Source organism: Hoplias malabaricus, chromosome 8 (genome assembly GCF_029633855.1).
Source record: "Hoplias malabaricus isolate fHopMal1 chromosome 8, fHopMal1.hap1, whole genome shotgun sequence".
Classification (NCBI taxonomy): Eukaryota; Metazoa; Chordata; class Actinopteri; order Characiformes; family Erythrinidae; genus Hoplias; species Hoplias malabaricus.
The window spans coordinates 12,869,472-12,886,874 of NC_089807.1; the positions used below are offsets into that span (position 1 = coordinate 12,869,472).

At 41.4% G+C, this 17,403-nt stretch overlaps 1 protein-coding gene and 1 long non-coding RNA gene across 3 annotated transcripts; both read left to right on the top strand.

Moving 5' to 3' along the window:
• Positions 1 to 2,271: 2,271 nt before the first annotated feature.
• On the top strand, positions 2,272 to 6,254 carry ly6pge (lymphocyte antigen 6 family member pge). Its single transcript, XM_066679213.1, has 3 exons — positions 2,272 to 2,332; positions 5,451 to 5,567; positions 6,058 to 6,254. Exons 1-3 carry the CDS (start codon positions 2,272 to 2,274, stop codon positions 6,252 to 6,254), a joined length of 375 nt encoding a protein of 124 aa, XP_066535310.1.
• A 1,258-nt stretch (positions 6,255 to 7,512) lies between these two features.
• Positions 7,513 to 16,196, top strand: LOC136705883 (uncharacterized). Of its 2 annotated transcripts, none has more exons than XR_010804094.1 (3): positions 7,513 to 7,729; positions 14,617 to 14,675; positions 14,768 to 16,196. It is a non-coding gene; the product is annotated as an uncharacterized lncRNA (long non-coding RNA). The 2 variants fall into 2 exon arrangements; XR_010804095.1 differs by lacking the exon at positions 7,513 to 7,729 and adding an exon at positions 14,232 to 14,473.
• Positions 16,197 to 17,403: the final 1,207 nt, after the last annotated feature.

Here is a 17,403-nt window from a genome sequence, read left to right on the forward strand (position 1 = left end):
TTGCTCAGCTCTCTCTTCACCACAACAGACCGGTACAGAGCCCGCATTACTGCTGACGCTGCACCGATCCGCCTGTCAATCTCACGCTCCATCTTTCCCTCACTCGTGAACAAGACCCCGAGGTATTTAAACTCCTCCACTTGAGGCAGGATCTCACTTCCAACCTGGAGAGAGCACTCCACCCTTTTCCGGCTGAGTACCATGGACTCGGACTTGGAGGTGCTGATCCTCATCCCTACCGCTTCACACTCGGCTGCAAACTGGTCCAGCAAGAGCTGGAGGTCCCGGCTCGATGAAGCCAACAAGACCACATCATCTGCAAAAAGCAGACATGGAATCCTGAGACCACCAAACCGGACACTCTCCGCCACTTGGCTACACTTTCCATGATTCAAGCAAAAACAAAATACTGATATTTTGATATTTGATATTACACCTATGGACAATTTTTGAATCGCACATCCACCTATCAACATTGGTTTTTGGACCATGGGAGGAAACTGGAGCACCCGGAGGAAACCCACACGGACACGGGGAGAACACGTACCAAATTCACTTGTGTATATATTCTAATTAACCATATATGTAGTGTCTCATATCTTGTTATATTTGTTTTATATATATATATATATATATATATATATATATATATATATATATACTTCATGCTTATGTACATTTGCATTACTGTACTCATATTTATTGCACTTTTTTCTCTTAGCTCTTGCACTCATCTATTTTTGCACTATGCTATTATTTATTTGCACTTCTGCTAGATGCTAAGTGTATTTCATTGCCTTGTACTTATACTGAGCAATGCCAGTACAAATCTATCTATCTATCTATAAATGACAAATTAAAGCCCTCACTGTCATTACTGGACTAAGACTAGTCCACCATTCATTCATTATCTGTAAGCGCTTATCCAGTTCAGGGTCGTGGTGGGTCCCAGAGCCTACCTGGAATCATTGGGGCAAGGCAGGAATACACCCTGGAGGGGGCGCCAGTCCTTCACAGGGCAACACACACACCTACGGACACTTTTTTAAGTCGCCAATCCACCTACCAATGTGTGTTTTTGGACTGTGGGAGGAAACCGGAGCACCCGGAGGAAACCCACGCGGACACAGGGAGAACACACCAACTCCTCACAGACAGTCACCCGGAGCGGGAATCAAACCCACAACCTCCAGGCCCCTGGAGCTGTGTGACTGCGACGCTACCTGCTGCGCCACCGTGCCGCCCTACTAGTCCACCAATCAAAAATAATAAAACAACAACATTCTGTGGGCAGCACACAATGGCCACTAAAGAAAGGCCTAGAGGACAACCGACACAAATTGTGAAACACCAGGTACTCTACTGTCTCTGACTTTACATCCACAAGGTGGACCAATGCAGTAGGTGTCTAACTGAATGGACACAGTGTTTAAAAACTCCAGCAGCACTGCTGTGTCTGATCCCTCATACCAACGCAACACACTACCAACCCATTAGTGTCACTGTAGCACAGAGAAAGACCCACCAGCGAAATCATACATGCACTGTTGTGAAAGGGGCCAAAGCATGCAGAGCAGCAGATACACTACAGTCTGTACTTGTAGAACTACAAAGTGCTCCTGTATAGTTGAGGAACTGAAAGAATGGACAGTGAGTGGTATATATACAGCAGGACAAAGGAGAGAACATCAGAGATCTTTTTTGTTGTTGTTTTTTGGCAGTTAATAGCTAGTACAATTTGTTTAGAACAATTCAGTGTATTTAAGAGACCAGTGTTTTGAATGAGGTGTGACTCATAAAATTTTTTGCGCTGAATCATGGGAAATAACGGCTCAAATATAGAGAATTACCTTTGTGAACTTCAGCCTTTGGTGCAGTTTCTTATGCCGCTATCAATAAAACATAAGTTTCCATTGCCTCTTAGCCAGGCTGATGCTGGCTGCTCTTTGAAATAATAAAGAAGTTCATTTTACGAGGCTCACTGGGCCGTGCTCAGCTTACTAACTGCTGCGTATGTAGCCTGTGCAGAAAGATCTAAAATGATGGTCACTATTGGGAGGGAGAGATAATTGGTTCCTCCATCCTGATTAATCTAGTTGTGGAGGCTCGGCTCTAGTCTTAGGGCCTCAGTGGACAAGCCTGTAATCTTCCTCTGTCCACTTCTGTAGGGGTATTAGCTCTCTGATAGCTTGCATGAGCTCAGAGGTTTTAGAGGCAAACAACCTGCTTTTCATTGTGAAATCCAAGAGCCAGCCAAAGACGACTCACAACATGAGAGCTGTCCAGTGCTGCCTGTTGCTTGGCTTCTCTTTTGCCCTGCTTGCTGTCCACAGTAAGTAAATACCTCTCTTATTCTTGCTGTTTTTCACTTTTTAGATTTGTTCCACTCTAAAAGCAACATATGGAACAGTGTGTACTCCTGCCCTTTAAGCTTTTCAGTCTAGACCTCCATCTGGTGTTTTGGATGAAGTATTCCAGTTCAGTGTGATGTCTGTTTTTTCTTTATGCTGCTGCCTTTGTTAAATGTTTCCACACTATGAAAAACATCTCTCACATACTTTACTGTCAAAGATTTCCTTTAAAACAAAATTCTTGTTTTACAAAACTGTCCTTTGAAGCTGACTGAGATCACAACATGTTCAATGATGTCTGGAAAGAACAAAATGATGTTTTATTGACACTGGGCTTCAATATAGAAAAGATCAGACATATGACACATATGATCAGACACATTGAACCATATTGATGTTTTTCCTTGTTTGTAAATGGTGGTTGATGCCTATTCATTCAATGTTTCTTCATAAATCAGTTGCACCGATACAAATTCTGTCTTTGTTTTTGCTGAAGTAACAGCTTCTGCCCTTTTGTGGAGGCTTCATATTAGGCTGGAACACTAATATGAATATTAGATTGCATTCTGCAACAGGAATTGTACTTTCATGTTCAGTGATAAGGTCTGGATCACAAATGCCAAGTTAACTACATATTATTATTATGCTAATAACTCCAGAGAATGGAGTTCCATTACACCACAGCTTAATGCTGGGGGGTGTTGTCCCCTTTTTAGCCCACACTTGGCACTGGGCATTTGGCATCTGCCACTGTGTCTAGTTCAACTGGGAATGCTATACTTTGTTAAATGTAAAACTTTGTGAGTACAAATTCCCCTCTGCAGTACCTCGACTACCTGGAAGTAGAAGATTAAAGATTTATAACAGATTAAGAAGCTTAAGAAGTGTAGAGATATGTAAGTTTTATGTGCTCAGCAGTTATTTTGATTAACTAGCATGCAATCCTAACACCTAAGCTCATAATGGGTGTTTAGGTTGATTTGAGCTAAATGACAATGGCTCATGGAGAGAACTTGGCAGTAGAGGAGGGATTGAGGTCAGTTCTCTGAATCTGCTTTCCTATGCTGCTCCTATTAGCATGAACCAATCACTACTGGAGGCTCTCCCACTGATCTGCAAAAAAAGTGTCACATCTTGAATAGATCAAAATTGCGAGTGGGGATATTTGCTAAATGGCTCGGGATTGATAAGCTGATAACTGCCTGCTCACAGGGGATGAAGGCCTCTGCTTCTGTCAAACCAATAGTGCTATGATCATGAGCAAGATATCACAGTAAGCCTCAGACCACTGGCACCTCTGGGTTCTTGAGTCAATATGGATGGCAGATTTTTATATATATATTTTTGTTTGTTTATAAGGCTGATGTGATCTTAGGGCGATACTTTTCCTTCAAAAAGCATTTGAAACACTGGAGACTTGCTAGATGTTGGATCATATGTGCTTGCTGTATCCCTCTGTCCTGTCAGTGAACAACTTCAAAGCCAGGTATTGCAGTCTATTGAGAAAGCAGATGTAACAGATTTCAGCACAAAATATTAATCATAGAGAAAACACAAACAAAACCCAAAATGCCCTTAAATATGTTTCATTTTCCCCTTAGACGCCCAGATATTACTTTCAGACAAGTTCTGGCCTGTTTGGCTTATACTTCAAATGTTGTTTGTGTGAAAAATCCATTTGGGATATAAAGGCAAAAGTGCATCAAAGAGGTTTAGCTGAAAAATATAATAGCCAAGGAGCGCTGAGCATTTCTTTTTTCGCCAAGCTACTGACCTCTGGGACACCCAGTGAATTAGAGCTAATGACTCACAATTTGTATACTGACAAGATGTATTCATAATATATGAATGTGCTTAGTGGACAAATGCTACAATGGCTATTAATAAATAGGATGCGGGTCACTTTAATTATTCACAACAAATGTCACAGGATAGTTTATTTGCAGAAAAATGAGTGGTTTGGTTTGTCCTGTGCTTGCCTCATGTAGGTTTATTCATTCATTCATTCACTGTCTGAAACCAGTTATCCAGTTCAGGGTTGCGGTGGTTCTGGAGCCTCCCCAGAATCATTGGGCGCAAGGCAGGAGCACATCCTGGAGGAGGCGCCAGTCCTTTACGGGGCAATACACACACATTCACTCACACACTCACATCTATGGACACTTTTGAGTCGCCAATCCACCTAAAAATGTGTGTTTTTGGAACATGGGAGGAAACCCATGTGGACACTGGGAGAACACACTAAACTCCTCACAGACAGTCACCCAGAGCGGGACTTGAACCCATAACCTCCAGGTCCCTGGAGTAGTATGACTGCGACATGACCTGCTGCTGTGATCAGTAACTCATGTGATTCACAACTCTGTCATTGTACTGAATCCTGGACTGGTAAACTTCACTCCATTGGTTTCCCAGTTTTACAGCCCAGCCAGTTTACAGCCAGTTCTTTTTAATGTTCAGTTCTACTACTTTTCTACCACTAGTATTTGATGCAAAGTACCTTGCAACTCACTTATTCATTTACTCCCTCATGATGAGCAAAGTGCACCACAAGGGGCACTGTTCATTGATGTTGCTACTGTCTTTGATTACACTGTATTATTATTTCCATTTATAAAATTTGAAATCATACATTGTCACTGTCCAATCAAAAACATGTCATTTTTTAGTTTACTATATCATTGGAACATTACAGCAATCCTTCATATTGTGTAAAATTACTTTGATGAATGGACCAATAGATATGTTCCAGAATTACATGGAATAAAACCTCAAATTTATGTAATAATAATAATAATAAATACCAGCAACAAATCTAATAATAATAATTAATAACAGCAGCAACAACAACAACAACAACAATAATAATAATAATAATGATAAATACTACCACTACTACAACTAATAATAATCATCATCATTATTATAACTGTTATTATTATTATTAATAATAATAATAATAATAACAATAATAATAATAATAATAATAATTATTATTATTATTATTATAATTATTATTATTATTATTATTATAGTAGTAGTAGTAGTAGAAGCAGTAAAGGAATACATATAACTGTAGTTTTCTTTGTCTTTTTCTAGGTGAGGCCCTGCAGTGTTATACCTGCATGGGATCAACAGATGAAGACTGCAATCGTCAAGGATCAAAATTATGTCCAAGCTACTCAGATGCATGTGCTGTGGTTAAAGGACATGGCAGTGAGTTTAAAATTTGAAATTTGTTGTAGTTTTCCCTCCCTCTCATTAAGAGTATATTCTGTTTGTGTTTTGAGGAATTTGCATAAACTATAGGCTGATTGCATTGTGAACTATTTGTTAAAGCTATAATTGAAGAACAATTTAGAGAATTAATTGCTGAGTGTTTTGAGGCCCTGCAGTGTTTAGCTGTATGTGTGTACAACATTGTAGTTTCTCATTGAGTCGACAAGCTCCCTGCTTTACACTTGATCAGAGCAGTAAAGGCTGTGTGTGTGTGTGTGTGTGTGTGAGAGAGAGAGAGAGAGAGAGAGAGAGAGAGAGAGAGAGATATCAGGAGCTTAAAATAAGGATAAATGGTGAGGTGGTGGACAGATTGCTCCGTCTGGCCACAGCTCAGACGTAGCAGGGGGTCCACTATTCCTTTGTGGGGATCAGAGCACTTTAGAACTTCAGTGACAACTTGCTTTCAATATATCTATCCTATTCTCAGGTGGTGTGATGAAGTCCTGTTCCTACAAATCATTCTGTAGCCAAGCCAACAGCCAAGGCTACAGAGCTCCAGGGGTGAAGGTATACTGCTGCTACTCAGACGACTGCAATGTGACGGGCCATGCTTCCAGGATCAGTGGAGGGGTCAGCTTCCTGCTAGTCCCTCTGCCACTGTTCTGGCATCTACTGACAAGCTAAAGCTACATGAACCTAAACGACCCTTGCAACAAGCCTCATATGGCAGAACTCATTATGAACTCAGTAGCCTCTACAACTGTTTTAAAGTCTGTGATTCTCAGCCTATTTCACTGAAACAAACTGCACAAATGGACTACCCATATACAAAATAGAACACAAACGTATGTGTACAGACTGTTTATTATTCATAGAAAATGAAAAGTCAGTCATGCGTTCACGTTTTATGGTCCTGCATGTTTAATCAAAAGGACAATGGAAGAAACTCTGAAATGCCTAAAGCCTTTGATTCCAAGGCCATATTATATTTGAATAGTTTGAACATTTTGAATAGTGTTAATTAAAGAGAAGTTAAATTCTAAATAATTCAGTCACTGAGATGAAAATAAAGTGGTCAATCCACTTTGAATGACAATAAGGTAATCAATCATTCTGAATGACTGTTGGAATTCACTTTTATCATGAAAGAGAAATAGAATGTAAGATTTCAGTAACATATTAGCCTAACATAGGTCTGACAATTCAACAAAATGTTTGTCTGTTCATATTTGTTAAAGTTTGTTTGGTTTAACTACACAAGAAAAACACTGAAGAATTAATTTGGGTGTGTTCAATGATTCAGATTCAAGATTTTCAGACTTCAAACTTTATTCTTTGTTTTCTTATGTTGTCAACTATAAATACCAACAAAGTTCTTTTTCCTTAATGTACCATTCTGGATTTACTTTGCTTGTAAATGCTCAACATCCCACATAAAAGTGTGCAATCTTCTGGGAAATGGGAAATGTGTAGCTGAAAAGTGATGGATTGGTCATAGTTTAATAGACCTCTAGAAGATGCATCAAGCTTAAATAGCTACTTATTGGACAAAAAAAGTGTGTAATGTAAGTAATGTAAGGACAGAAGTAATTATTTAATGACCTATGCTGTGCACTTTATATGGCACAGGAATCAACCTGAACTTAACAAACTTATACTACAATATTTTATATTGTCACAGAACAGAAAATTATCTTGAAGGACAGGCCAGAAAAAAAGAAACTAGAAATGTGTGTCTAGACAAGATTCATTTGTTTTTTTCCTGGTTTTTCACTTTGCACTGGGGTTTTTCCCCCTGAGAATTTCTATGTGCATTTTCACATAAATGAGTAGTTTGAAAAAAAAAACGCTTAACGCTTAGCCTCAGCTGTGATGTTTTTAGCATTAGCACAAGGGGTCAGTATAAACCCACAAATCTCACTGTTATTGCGTCTATACGTGGTATAACATTTTTCAGGCTCTGTTTGAGAACAGATGTAAAAACAAATGGGCAAATTTTCTGTGGCAAACTTAGTCAAGGAGCGATATGAAATACTAATAATTAAGTGTACAAATATCAGAGGTGTTGTAGCAAACCGTTGATGTTAGCAAGTCGTATAGCTAATATGGCTGCTCGTCCTGCGAGATATGTGTCATAAAATCTTTGGAGCAGGATTCAAGTGAGTAGGCCTTTATTTATATTTTCTTTTCTCATATTACTTAATAATATGCTGCATAGTTTTAATTAATAACATAATACTACATGCTGGAACATGGAACATCACTTCCCACAACACATCATTTTTTTACACTTAAATAAACCGTGTTTGTAATATCTAAAACAGCTTAGCCCTAGGGTTGCACTTGGCAAAGTAAAGAATTATAATTCGTCATAGAACCAATGGGAATATATTGAGGCTATGTACTTTAAGGTCTGTCTGCAGTCCCAAAAGGGACCGTTGTGAGGTTAATTTGCCCTCGGCCTTACTCTCATTTTAGGTAGTGGTTAGCCCCTCAGATTTAGCCTGAGAGTTTGACAACACTTTATCCCATGTGTGAGCTTAAGCAGGTACGTAATACTTTATTAGAAATGAATAGGAACTGGTCATGTTTCCCACAGTAGGAGTAGGAAGAGCGCTGATATAGTCAGATTCGTCTTAATTATTACAATACGCTGATGGGAACAGTTCCTCTGAAAACCTATAGCCTACAGGCCCTGAAAAATAACTAATGGTTTGTTTGTTTTATGAAACCGTTTTTGATTTTACTTGTTCACAACAAGCTGATGCACCTGCCTTTTATTAATGTGGAAAGACAAAATAAGTCCCTCCAGCTTAAGTCATTTTGTGTTATATTTTTTTTTTCTTGAACTTTGTGTATACAGTTATACTTATTCAGCTTCTTTAAATCTAACTGTTAAATCTCTCTCTCTCTCTCTCTCTCTCTCTCTCTCATTATTATACACACTAACACAAACGTTCTTTCTGTTGCTCTCTTTCTCTCTTTTGCCCTGTAGTGAGCCTTGCGTCTTTCTCCTTTGACAGGCAGGTGTGATAGTGTGAACGCTCTGCCCTGGAGGGGGATAGAAACTGACCCCAAACTGTGAGGCTCCAGGGCCGTTCCACTGGGTGCTCTGCCTTGCTGTGTCAGAGCTCATCAGCTTTATTTGGAGCTCTCTCTCCTTCACCTTCATTAAAACCTGAGGTTGGGGGTGCACAGCAGCAGCCCACAAAGCTGCTGGGTGTTTGGACTAAAGCACTTTAACTTCAAAGGCAGAGGTGCACCTCATCATTAGTGGACATTAGTGGAGAGTCTAGACTTTATTTTTTTTTCTTTTTCTCTTGAATGATAGGTATATAGTGGCATTGAGACCTTTCCAGGTTTTGAGACAGCGCAGTTAGGTTTCATTCAAGGCTGTGTGAAGCATGTTTTGACAGAAGAGTTTTTGAAACAATTGTGTCTAATTTCTGTTCACTGTTTAATGTGCTTTCTGGTGGTTCCAGAAATATCTAACTAGAGAAGTGTCAAAGATTATGTAGAAGAAGATATGTCACTCTTATCAAATATCAGAAGCCACCAGTTGCTGTCAGGTCCAGGTTTAAAGGTCAGCATCACCATGGTGACCGTCTAGGATGAAATTGCTCATTTGATCATCCTTAGGTTTCTGCTCAAACCTAATCCTTTTCTTCCTAAGGACATTATTACAGTAAATCCCATCTTCCCTACAGAGACCTTTGAGCCATATGCCCTTTTCAGGTTGGAGACAGGACTGGGACCAGTTTTGATCCTATAGAGAGTTTGTCTGGGTTTTGATCCATGTTTATAATCTGTTGGGCATTAAGCCCTACAAAGTGCATTCTGCAGCATATTAGCAGCAAATATATTAATATCTTGATCTCTCTACATCAATAATGTAATTTGCATACATGGATCAGAAAGTGGCACTGAGGAACTACAGCCTACAACTATCACCATATGGGGAAATTAACTGCTGATCTTTTAGGATCCTCTAGTGCTTCACAGCTCTATGCGTTTATGGATATACAATAAAGGACCAAACAGAATGTGCAAACACCAGAAGAAATAAAGTCACATTTTCACATAATGATCAGAAACATGTCTTGTGTTGAGGTAAAAGCACCCTTAGATCCATGTGGCATTCAGCAAGATGAGAGAAGAGTGTCTGTAGCACCATTCAGAGCTCGGAAGACAAGGCAGTTTGAGTCAGTTAAGAAATTATCAGAGCAAAGCTAGAGTGAAGAAATTATATCCACTGCCCAGGCACTGTGTTAGACAATTGCATCCAAATAGCATGCAATTAAACAAACCAAATAGACAGAACAGGGGCACCTACTGTAGTGGGCCGCATGAAATGTTCTCTGTGTCCAAAGGGAGGGAACAAAAGTGCAAGGGGAGGGAGCAGAGCGTGTGAGACGATGGCTGTGTTTACGAGTGTTCGGGGTCGACCGGCCGGCCCAGGTTCAGCCTTCGGTCAGCGGTTCTGAGGTCTCTGGGTCTTAGGTCCTTTTTGAAAAAGATCCATGAAGCAGAATTAAAGTGATCTACCTCCGGACTGAGGACCCCGGCTTTCGCAGTGAGGGGAGGAGGTGCGAGGGAAGAGAGCAGTGGGTAAGGATTGGAGAATGGAATCGGTTGGGAGGGGTGAGGGTTTGGCAAGGGTAGATGGAGAGTTGAGCATAATCAGTGTGGCCCCCTGCCTCAGCTACTTTGAAATGTGACTAAATGGCCTGTCTTGTGTAGGACTGAACACAGTGCAGTAGGATTGAAGCAACAGGAGATGCAGTTAGATGGCTCCAGCGTCATATAAAAATGGAAATGTTCGTATGGTGCAGAAAGCAAAAATGTTGAGGAATGCATTTTAGCTGGATAGTGAATTTCTGTGGCTCTCCTTTATTTCTGTTTTGTTGGAATGTTTGAGCATGAGTTACACTGCACCTGTTTGCACTGTGTGTGCTGCATTCCGAAGCAAAGGTGCTGCACGAGCTGTGCCAACTTTTGTTCATGTTTCACACTTCTGACTGTGATATATTAATTATTTATTATTCAGTCTACATCCCTACACATGAAACTTAAAGGGGACGTCTATGATTGTGCGGTAACCCTGTTCTCTCTGGTTTGTTTACATTCAGAAGCTCAGCCTGTTTTAAGGTGGAACATTGTTTTTGAGGAAAAAATTACTGTTATTTGTACATGGCTGGAGTTGAATGCATTTGTTGTTTTTTTCACAGTTTTAATTACCACGGAAGCTCATTTGTAACTGATGTTTTTTTAGTTTTGTAGCACTTTCGGTAATGCATTTAGCAGTGCGGCACCGTGGCGCAGCAGGTAGTGTCGCAGTCACACAGCTCCAGAGACCTGGAGGTTGTAGGTTCGATTCCCGCTCCGGGTGACAGTCTGTGAGGAGTTGGTGTGTTCTCCCTGTGTACCCGGGTTTCCTCCAGGTGCTCCGGTTTCCTCCCACAGTCCAAAAACACACATTGTTAGGTGGATTGGTGACTCAAAAGTGTCCGTGAGTGTGTGAGAGAATGTGTGTGTTGCCCTGTGAAGGACTGGTGCCCCCTCCAGGGTGTATTCCTGCCTTGCGCCCAATGATTCCAGGTAGGCTCTAGACCCACCACGACCCTGAATTGGATAAGTGCTTACAGATAATGAATGAATGAATGAATTTAGCAGTCCCTAGATTATGGAGACATGTCAACCTTAAGTATACTGAAACAGCAAAAATAAGTCAATATTACCCACCTATTGAGCAGGAATAGGGCTCCATAAGCCCCATAAGAAAAAGTCCAGAAGGCATTTTTTTTTGCCATGAGCAGAGAGAGCGAGAGAAAGCCTCATTTACAGACACATTAAACACATTAAACCTGTTTTGAGCATGCAAGCAGACTGGAGAACATCAAATGGTGAACAAAATATTTTTCATTAAAATCATGAATATCACCTTTTAATAAATGTTATATATATATATAAGGTATTGAGAATGTTGCGTCTAATTTTAAGCCTGCTCTTTCAGCCCCCATCAGAATGCAAGAAATGAACATATGCTTTTCAGAAAGTTAGATTCAATTAAAATTCTGCCACTGTAGTGGAGTATCCAATACCGAGTGTAAAAGACCTGCATGCCAATCAAAGCATTCATTAATTTGCATTTTGTTTTTTTTTCAGGAGTTGAGATTCAGACACGGAGGATGTATTTATTGGTCAGGGGAGGTAGGGAAAAGGGTGGCCTGTAAGAGCACCAGAGGGGAGCTGTGGAGAGCCAGAGCCAAAACCAAATCACATCAGTAACTGCTGCGCTCCGGGGCAGGGGCAGGCTCACTCAGCCATGCCGTGCAACTGGGATAATTAGTTTTGGAAACGAATATCAGCCGATATAATTGAGCATTCTCCCTTAATGAAGATCCTGCATGTTGTCACTGGCAAGGCGCTAACTGAAGGCAGAAGGGGCGGGAGGCAAAGGGGGCCGAGAAAAGGGTTCTGTTGTACATGCGAGTGTGTGTTGAGTTTTTTTGATGGAGGCTGTCAGAACTTCTTTTCCCCCCAGACCTGCTTTCTTTTGCCTTTGTTGCCCTGTTTCCTGCCTTTTTGTGTGTGAGTGTGTGTGTGTGCTTTATTTTTTTAATGTTTGTTTTTGTGCTTTAGTCTGCTTTGGGGTTGAAAGAGAGGTCCACTGAAAGATTACACTGATGGGAGAGGGACAGTAAAACCCAGGCCAGGAATAGCTGGGTTTGGGGTGGGAGGAGTGTGCTGTTTGGAGGGTGTGTAGGTTGTGATGGGGGTTTTGATTGAGGGACACATGGGGTTGAAGATTTTAGGCGAGGGTGGGGGCATCAGGAGGAGGTCACTGTGAAATCAGTTTTGGAGGGATAATAGGGGTGCAAATTGGTTTTGACAAGTTTGGGGAGGTGGAAGTAATGTAGTCCTTTTAAAACGGAGAAGAGGGCAAATACAGGAATACCATGAGATAATAAAGGGGACTGGTGGGGAGAAGTGGGGGTTTGCCTTGAGCCAGAGGCCTGGACTGAGCTCTAAGCAGGCTATAGCCCATGGGTAAATGTCCCATATCACTTCCTCACCTGCAGAGGGAAGTATAGTGAAGAGGCAGTGGTGACTATAATAGAAGAGGCACAGCTGTGGGACATAATTATCTGTGTGACCATGAGTGCTCGGCTGAAGAAACCTGCTTGATGATTCTTTCTCTTTTAAATGAGGTTTAATGAGTTTATGAGGCTTATGGAATTACTGGAATAGGAGTTTTGTGCAGCCATTCCCTTCAGAAGTGATCCTTCTTATTCTAGGGATGGGGTGATACTACAGTTTCTATCCTTGTACTAATGTTAATATATTAAAGAAGCTTTCTTGTTAGTGTGCATGTTTTGCAGGTGATGCCATTGTGTTTATTAGCCGCCATATTGTGTACTTACTCACTGCTTGAACACACAACTCAAATTAAACTTGTGATTACATTATTTTGTTGTTTTTTTAATTTAGTCTTCATTTAACGTTACATAGTGCACATCTCAGATAATAAAACTAATAATACTGCACCCAGACAGTAATTAGACTCTAATATGACTGGCAAACCTATACAGTTGCTAACTAAACATTATTTTTGACATACAGTGCGCTAAGGGCGGCACGGTGGTGCAGCAGGTAGTGTCGCAGTCACACAGCTCCAGGGACCTGAAGGTTGTGGGTTTAATTCCCGGTCCAGGGACTGTCTTCGAGGAGTTGGTGTGTTCTCCCCGTGTCCACGTAGGTTTCCTCCCACAGTCCAAAAACACACGTTGGTAGGTGGATTGGTGACTCCAAAGTGTCTGTAGGTGTGTGTGTGTGTGAATGTGTGTGTGTGTGTCTGTGTTGCCCTGTAAAGGACTGGCGCCCCCTCCAGGGTGTATTTCCGCCTTGCGCCCAATGATTCCAGGTAGGCTCTGGACCCACCGCGACCCTGAACTGGATAAGTGGTTACAGATAATGAATGAATGAATGCTGTGTGTGTGCAGGCATCGTTATTTTATGATGGGCACTGTGGCCTATAGAGGGTGTCGAGAGAGATTTGGGATTCATCCTCGGCTTTGTTGCGGCGTGGAAATATCTTTCATTGATCAGAGAAATATTTAAGCAGACAGTTGTGATAAAACTTTATCCTCCATGGATGTCTCACTCTCAGAGCGCAGGGACAGCGGGATCAGATTATTTACACTGTAAACTTGGGGAAATGTATGAGGCAAAAGAACATGTGGCTTGTGCTTATTGCTTATTGTGCTTACACTCTAAAACAAAACACGAGTGATATAACTCGATTACTGAAGCTTGTATATGACCTGTGTATGAATAACTCTGATTTTGTCACAGTAGCAGAAATATGATGAAAATGTTAATATGGCTAACGAGAGAAATCTTTCCCATCTGTTTACCTTAGTGCTGCGCTCGGAAACAAGACACTTGGTACCTAATATGGCGCCCACGCCAGAAAACAGCATGTGATTGCAACACATGGATACAATGCTAGGCATTTATTATTTCTACTGTGACACCTTTTAATGTAGATGTTTTTTTTGTTTTGTTTTTAGCATACTGTAAAGCTTGTCCAACCTCACAACAAAAGCTGTGAATGACTTCACATGTGGATGGAGCAGGAAAAGACAGATTAACCTATAGTCTTTTTTCTTTCTTTTCAGCATCCAAAGCACTCCTTTAGCTCCTAAATGAGGCAGCCATTGAAGTGTTGGCTGTTTCATTGTGGGAATGCACATTTAAGTCCTGGCAATACCACAGACATCCATGGCAGGGAACAAAACCGACCACATCATTCTGCCAGATGATTATGCTCTTAGAAGCTGCATTCCATTTCACAGGGTCCTTAAGCAGTACCCTGGTGTACCCTACAGACTAATCATATGGTACTGGCTAATGGAACTTAAGTTGGTTTAATCCCTTCACCCTTGACCAACAGTAACATATATGATAGGAAACATTTTAACAATAGGTTATGGCTAATTTTCTGTTTTATCACTAAAATGTGTTATTTGTTCTCAAATGACAGAGTGGGATCATCTGTATCAGTCCTTGTTATTGGGTTCCCCATCTATTCATGCAGATGAGGTGTGTAGCTTCTGAAGTGTCCTGTGCTGTTTCCCTGTCACTGTCACCTGTTTACCTGTATCTTATGTTTCTTTTGTGCTGATATAACACAGGTATGTACGGCAGGAGTTATGTTGATTAAGCAGGCCAAGTGGTGAAGTGCTTGAACAGAAACAGAGGATTAGCGGAGCCTGCTGATAGGTGCAGGACGTAAGGCAACATTGAGGCTCTTGTATTTACTGCACAGAGCGAGGCCAGAGCCAGCCCAGCTGTGAGGAGTCAGAACTGCTCTGAACGGAGGAAAGGTCTGTGTGAGAATGTAAGCATCTCCAAAGTGCAGGAGCCTCTTACACCTCTTTGAGAAAGTCTTCAGAGAAAGTGTTCAGCGCGGAGGGCCTGACAGCGTGGTCCGTTGCAGAGCAGTTTCACACTAATTTCAAGTGAATGGTCGCTGTAATGGAGCCCTGATGCAGCTTATTGCCACTGCATGTGCGAGGGGCTTATTTAATATGGAGTGCAAGAATTAAGCTCTGAACCATTATCCGGTTATGCTAGAGTTTCTAATTTGTAGAGGAATTAATTTTTTTCCCCCTGTTGCTCAATGAGGAATAGAGATACGGAGGGGTGTGCGAGGGGCAGACGGCGCTGAATGCGCAGGCTGATCTTTTGTGAAGCTGAAGTGGAAAATTCCCTCCAGCATCTGGGGGCCGCACGAGGAGTTAAGATCAGAGACGAGGAAAGAGAGCGCACTTCATCACACCCTCTGCCACACATACTGGATAATACACTTACTCACTTGCATATTCATGCCTTTCAGGCCCTGGATCCTACATTATACGCCAGTCAAAATCTACAGTCATCCCTGACCTTTTAAAGAACACAGATTACAGCAATTAGGCTCTCATTATATGTGGTATTTTTTTTATGACAGATGTGGTTACATCACTGCCTTCACTTTCCCATGTCTATGCAGTGTCTCCTTCCCACTCAGCTGAACCTGTGACGGCAGTGGGCTGGCAGAACGCACAGAGCTGGTAGACAGTGGCAGACAGCTACTGCACATGAGGACAGACTCAAACTGCTCCTGAGTGTCATTAGTCTGTATGTGTCTAGCACACACACCTCCTCTTGCTGTTTATTTCCCGTCCTGAAGCACCTGCCATTCCACTGGAGGACTGTCTTCACTGCATGCTTGTGCTGCGTGGGCTGACATCACACTTAATGAGAAACTGCTATATTATGAGGACTCTTTTTATAAGACCCTTGGTCATCTTTTTTATTATACGAAAAAAAATACTTATCTAATTGAAAGGTTCAGTTTATTTCCCTCCTGATGTTTTTTTTTATTTTTTACTCAGCGAAACCAGCCCTGCTCTTATGGCTTTGATGGATGCTTCAATACACTGCTGTAATGAAATCATTTCATATCGATTTCCTTTTCCTTCATAATTCTTCATTGCATGAGATTTCTGAATATCGGTCCTGGAACATTGAACCAATGTTAAAGCATATTAGTCACAAGTTAGGATCAGTATGTGCACAGAATACATAATAAAAAAAACACCCAAACATTTTCATAGTATTTGTTCATTTCGTATTAGTTTATAATAATTAGTATTATTCATTCATTCATTCTTTATCTGTAAGCGCTTATCCAGTTCAGGGTCGCGGTGGGTCCATAGCCTACCTGGAATCATTGGGTGCAAGGCAGGAATACACCCTGGAGGGGGCGCCAGTCCTTCACAGGGCAACACACACACACACATATTCATTCACACACTCACACCTACGGACACTTTTGAGTCGCCAATCCACCTACCAACGTGTGTTTTTGGACTGTGGGAGGAAACCGGAGCACCCGGGGGGAACCCACGCAGACACGGGGAGAACACACCAACTCCTCACAGACAGTCACCTGGAGCGGGAATCGAACCCACAACCTCCAGGCCCCTGGAGCTGTGTGACTGTGACACTACCTGCTGCGCCTCCGTGCCGCCTAATTAGTATTAATATGCCTTAATTAAAAAAAATATTTGTTAACATCAACATCTAAATTCAGTTGATCGGATTATGTTTATATGACCACTTAGAAACGCAGGATGTGATTAGACTGTGATCATATCACAGACCACATAACTATGTGGCCAGAGAGGGATCTCGCTGAACTTTTGCCCAAGTGTAAATGGAAGGAGTTTTCTGCATCTACATACAGTTATGCAAAATGACAGAAATGCATCTACCTAGTGTATTTAAGAGAAATTAACAAGTCAATGCAACAGAATATACAAAGGTCATCCCAAAAAAAAAATCATATTCTTGTCTTCTTGCTCTGAGCTGATGAAAATGTCAACTGAACTTTTCAGTTTGTGTGGTAACAGAGTGAAAGTAAGCAGATATGAGTGGGAGCATATGTAAAAGGGATCTCATAAGGTCAAAATGCAATAACCCCTGAAAGTGGAAATGGAATCTGGCAATTTATCTAGATATGATCAGTGCATGGAACATGTTCATTCAAGGTGTAAAGAGTCTCTGCAGTACAGCTGCAAGGATTGAAATAGGCCTCTCAATCCTAATCTTCATTTAGCCATGTCCATGTTTTCCTTATGACTTCATTCCCTCGCCATTAACGACGTCCACTGCCAAAGTAGCAGCAAGAAGCAGTTAGTGGTCAACTGAAAGAAGGGAGGAGGCAAAGAGCAGAAAATGTTCCCCCATCACTTTCACCCAACCCCTCTCCGCTTGCTCTTGT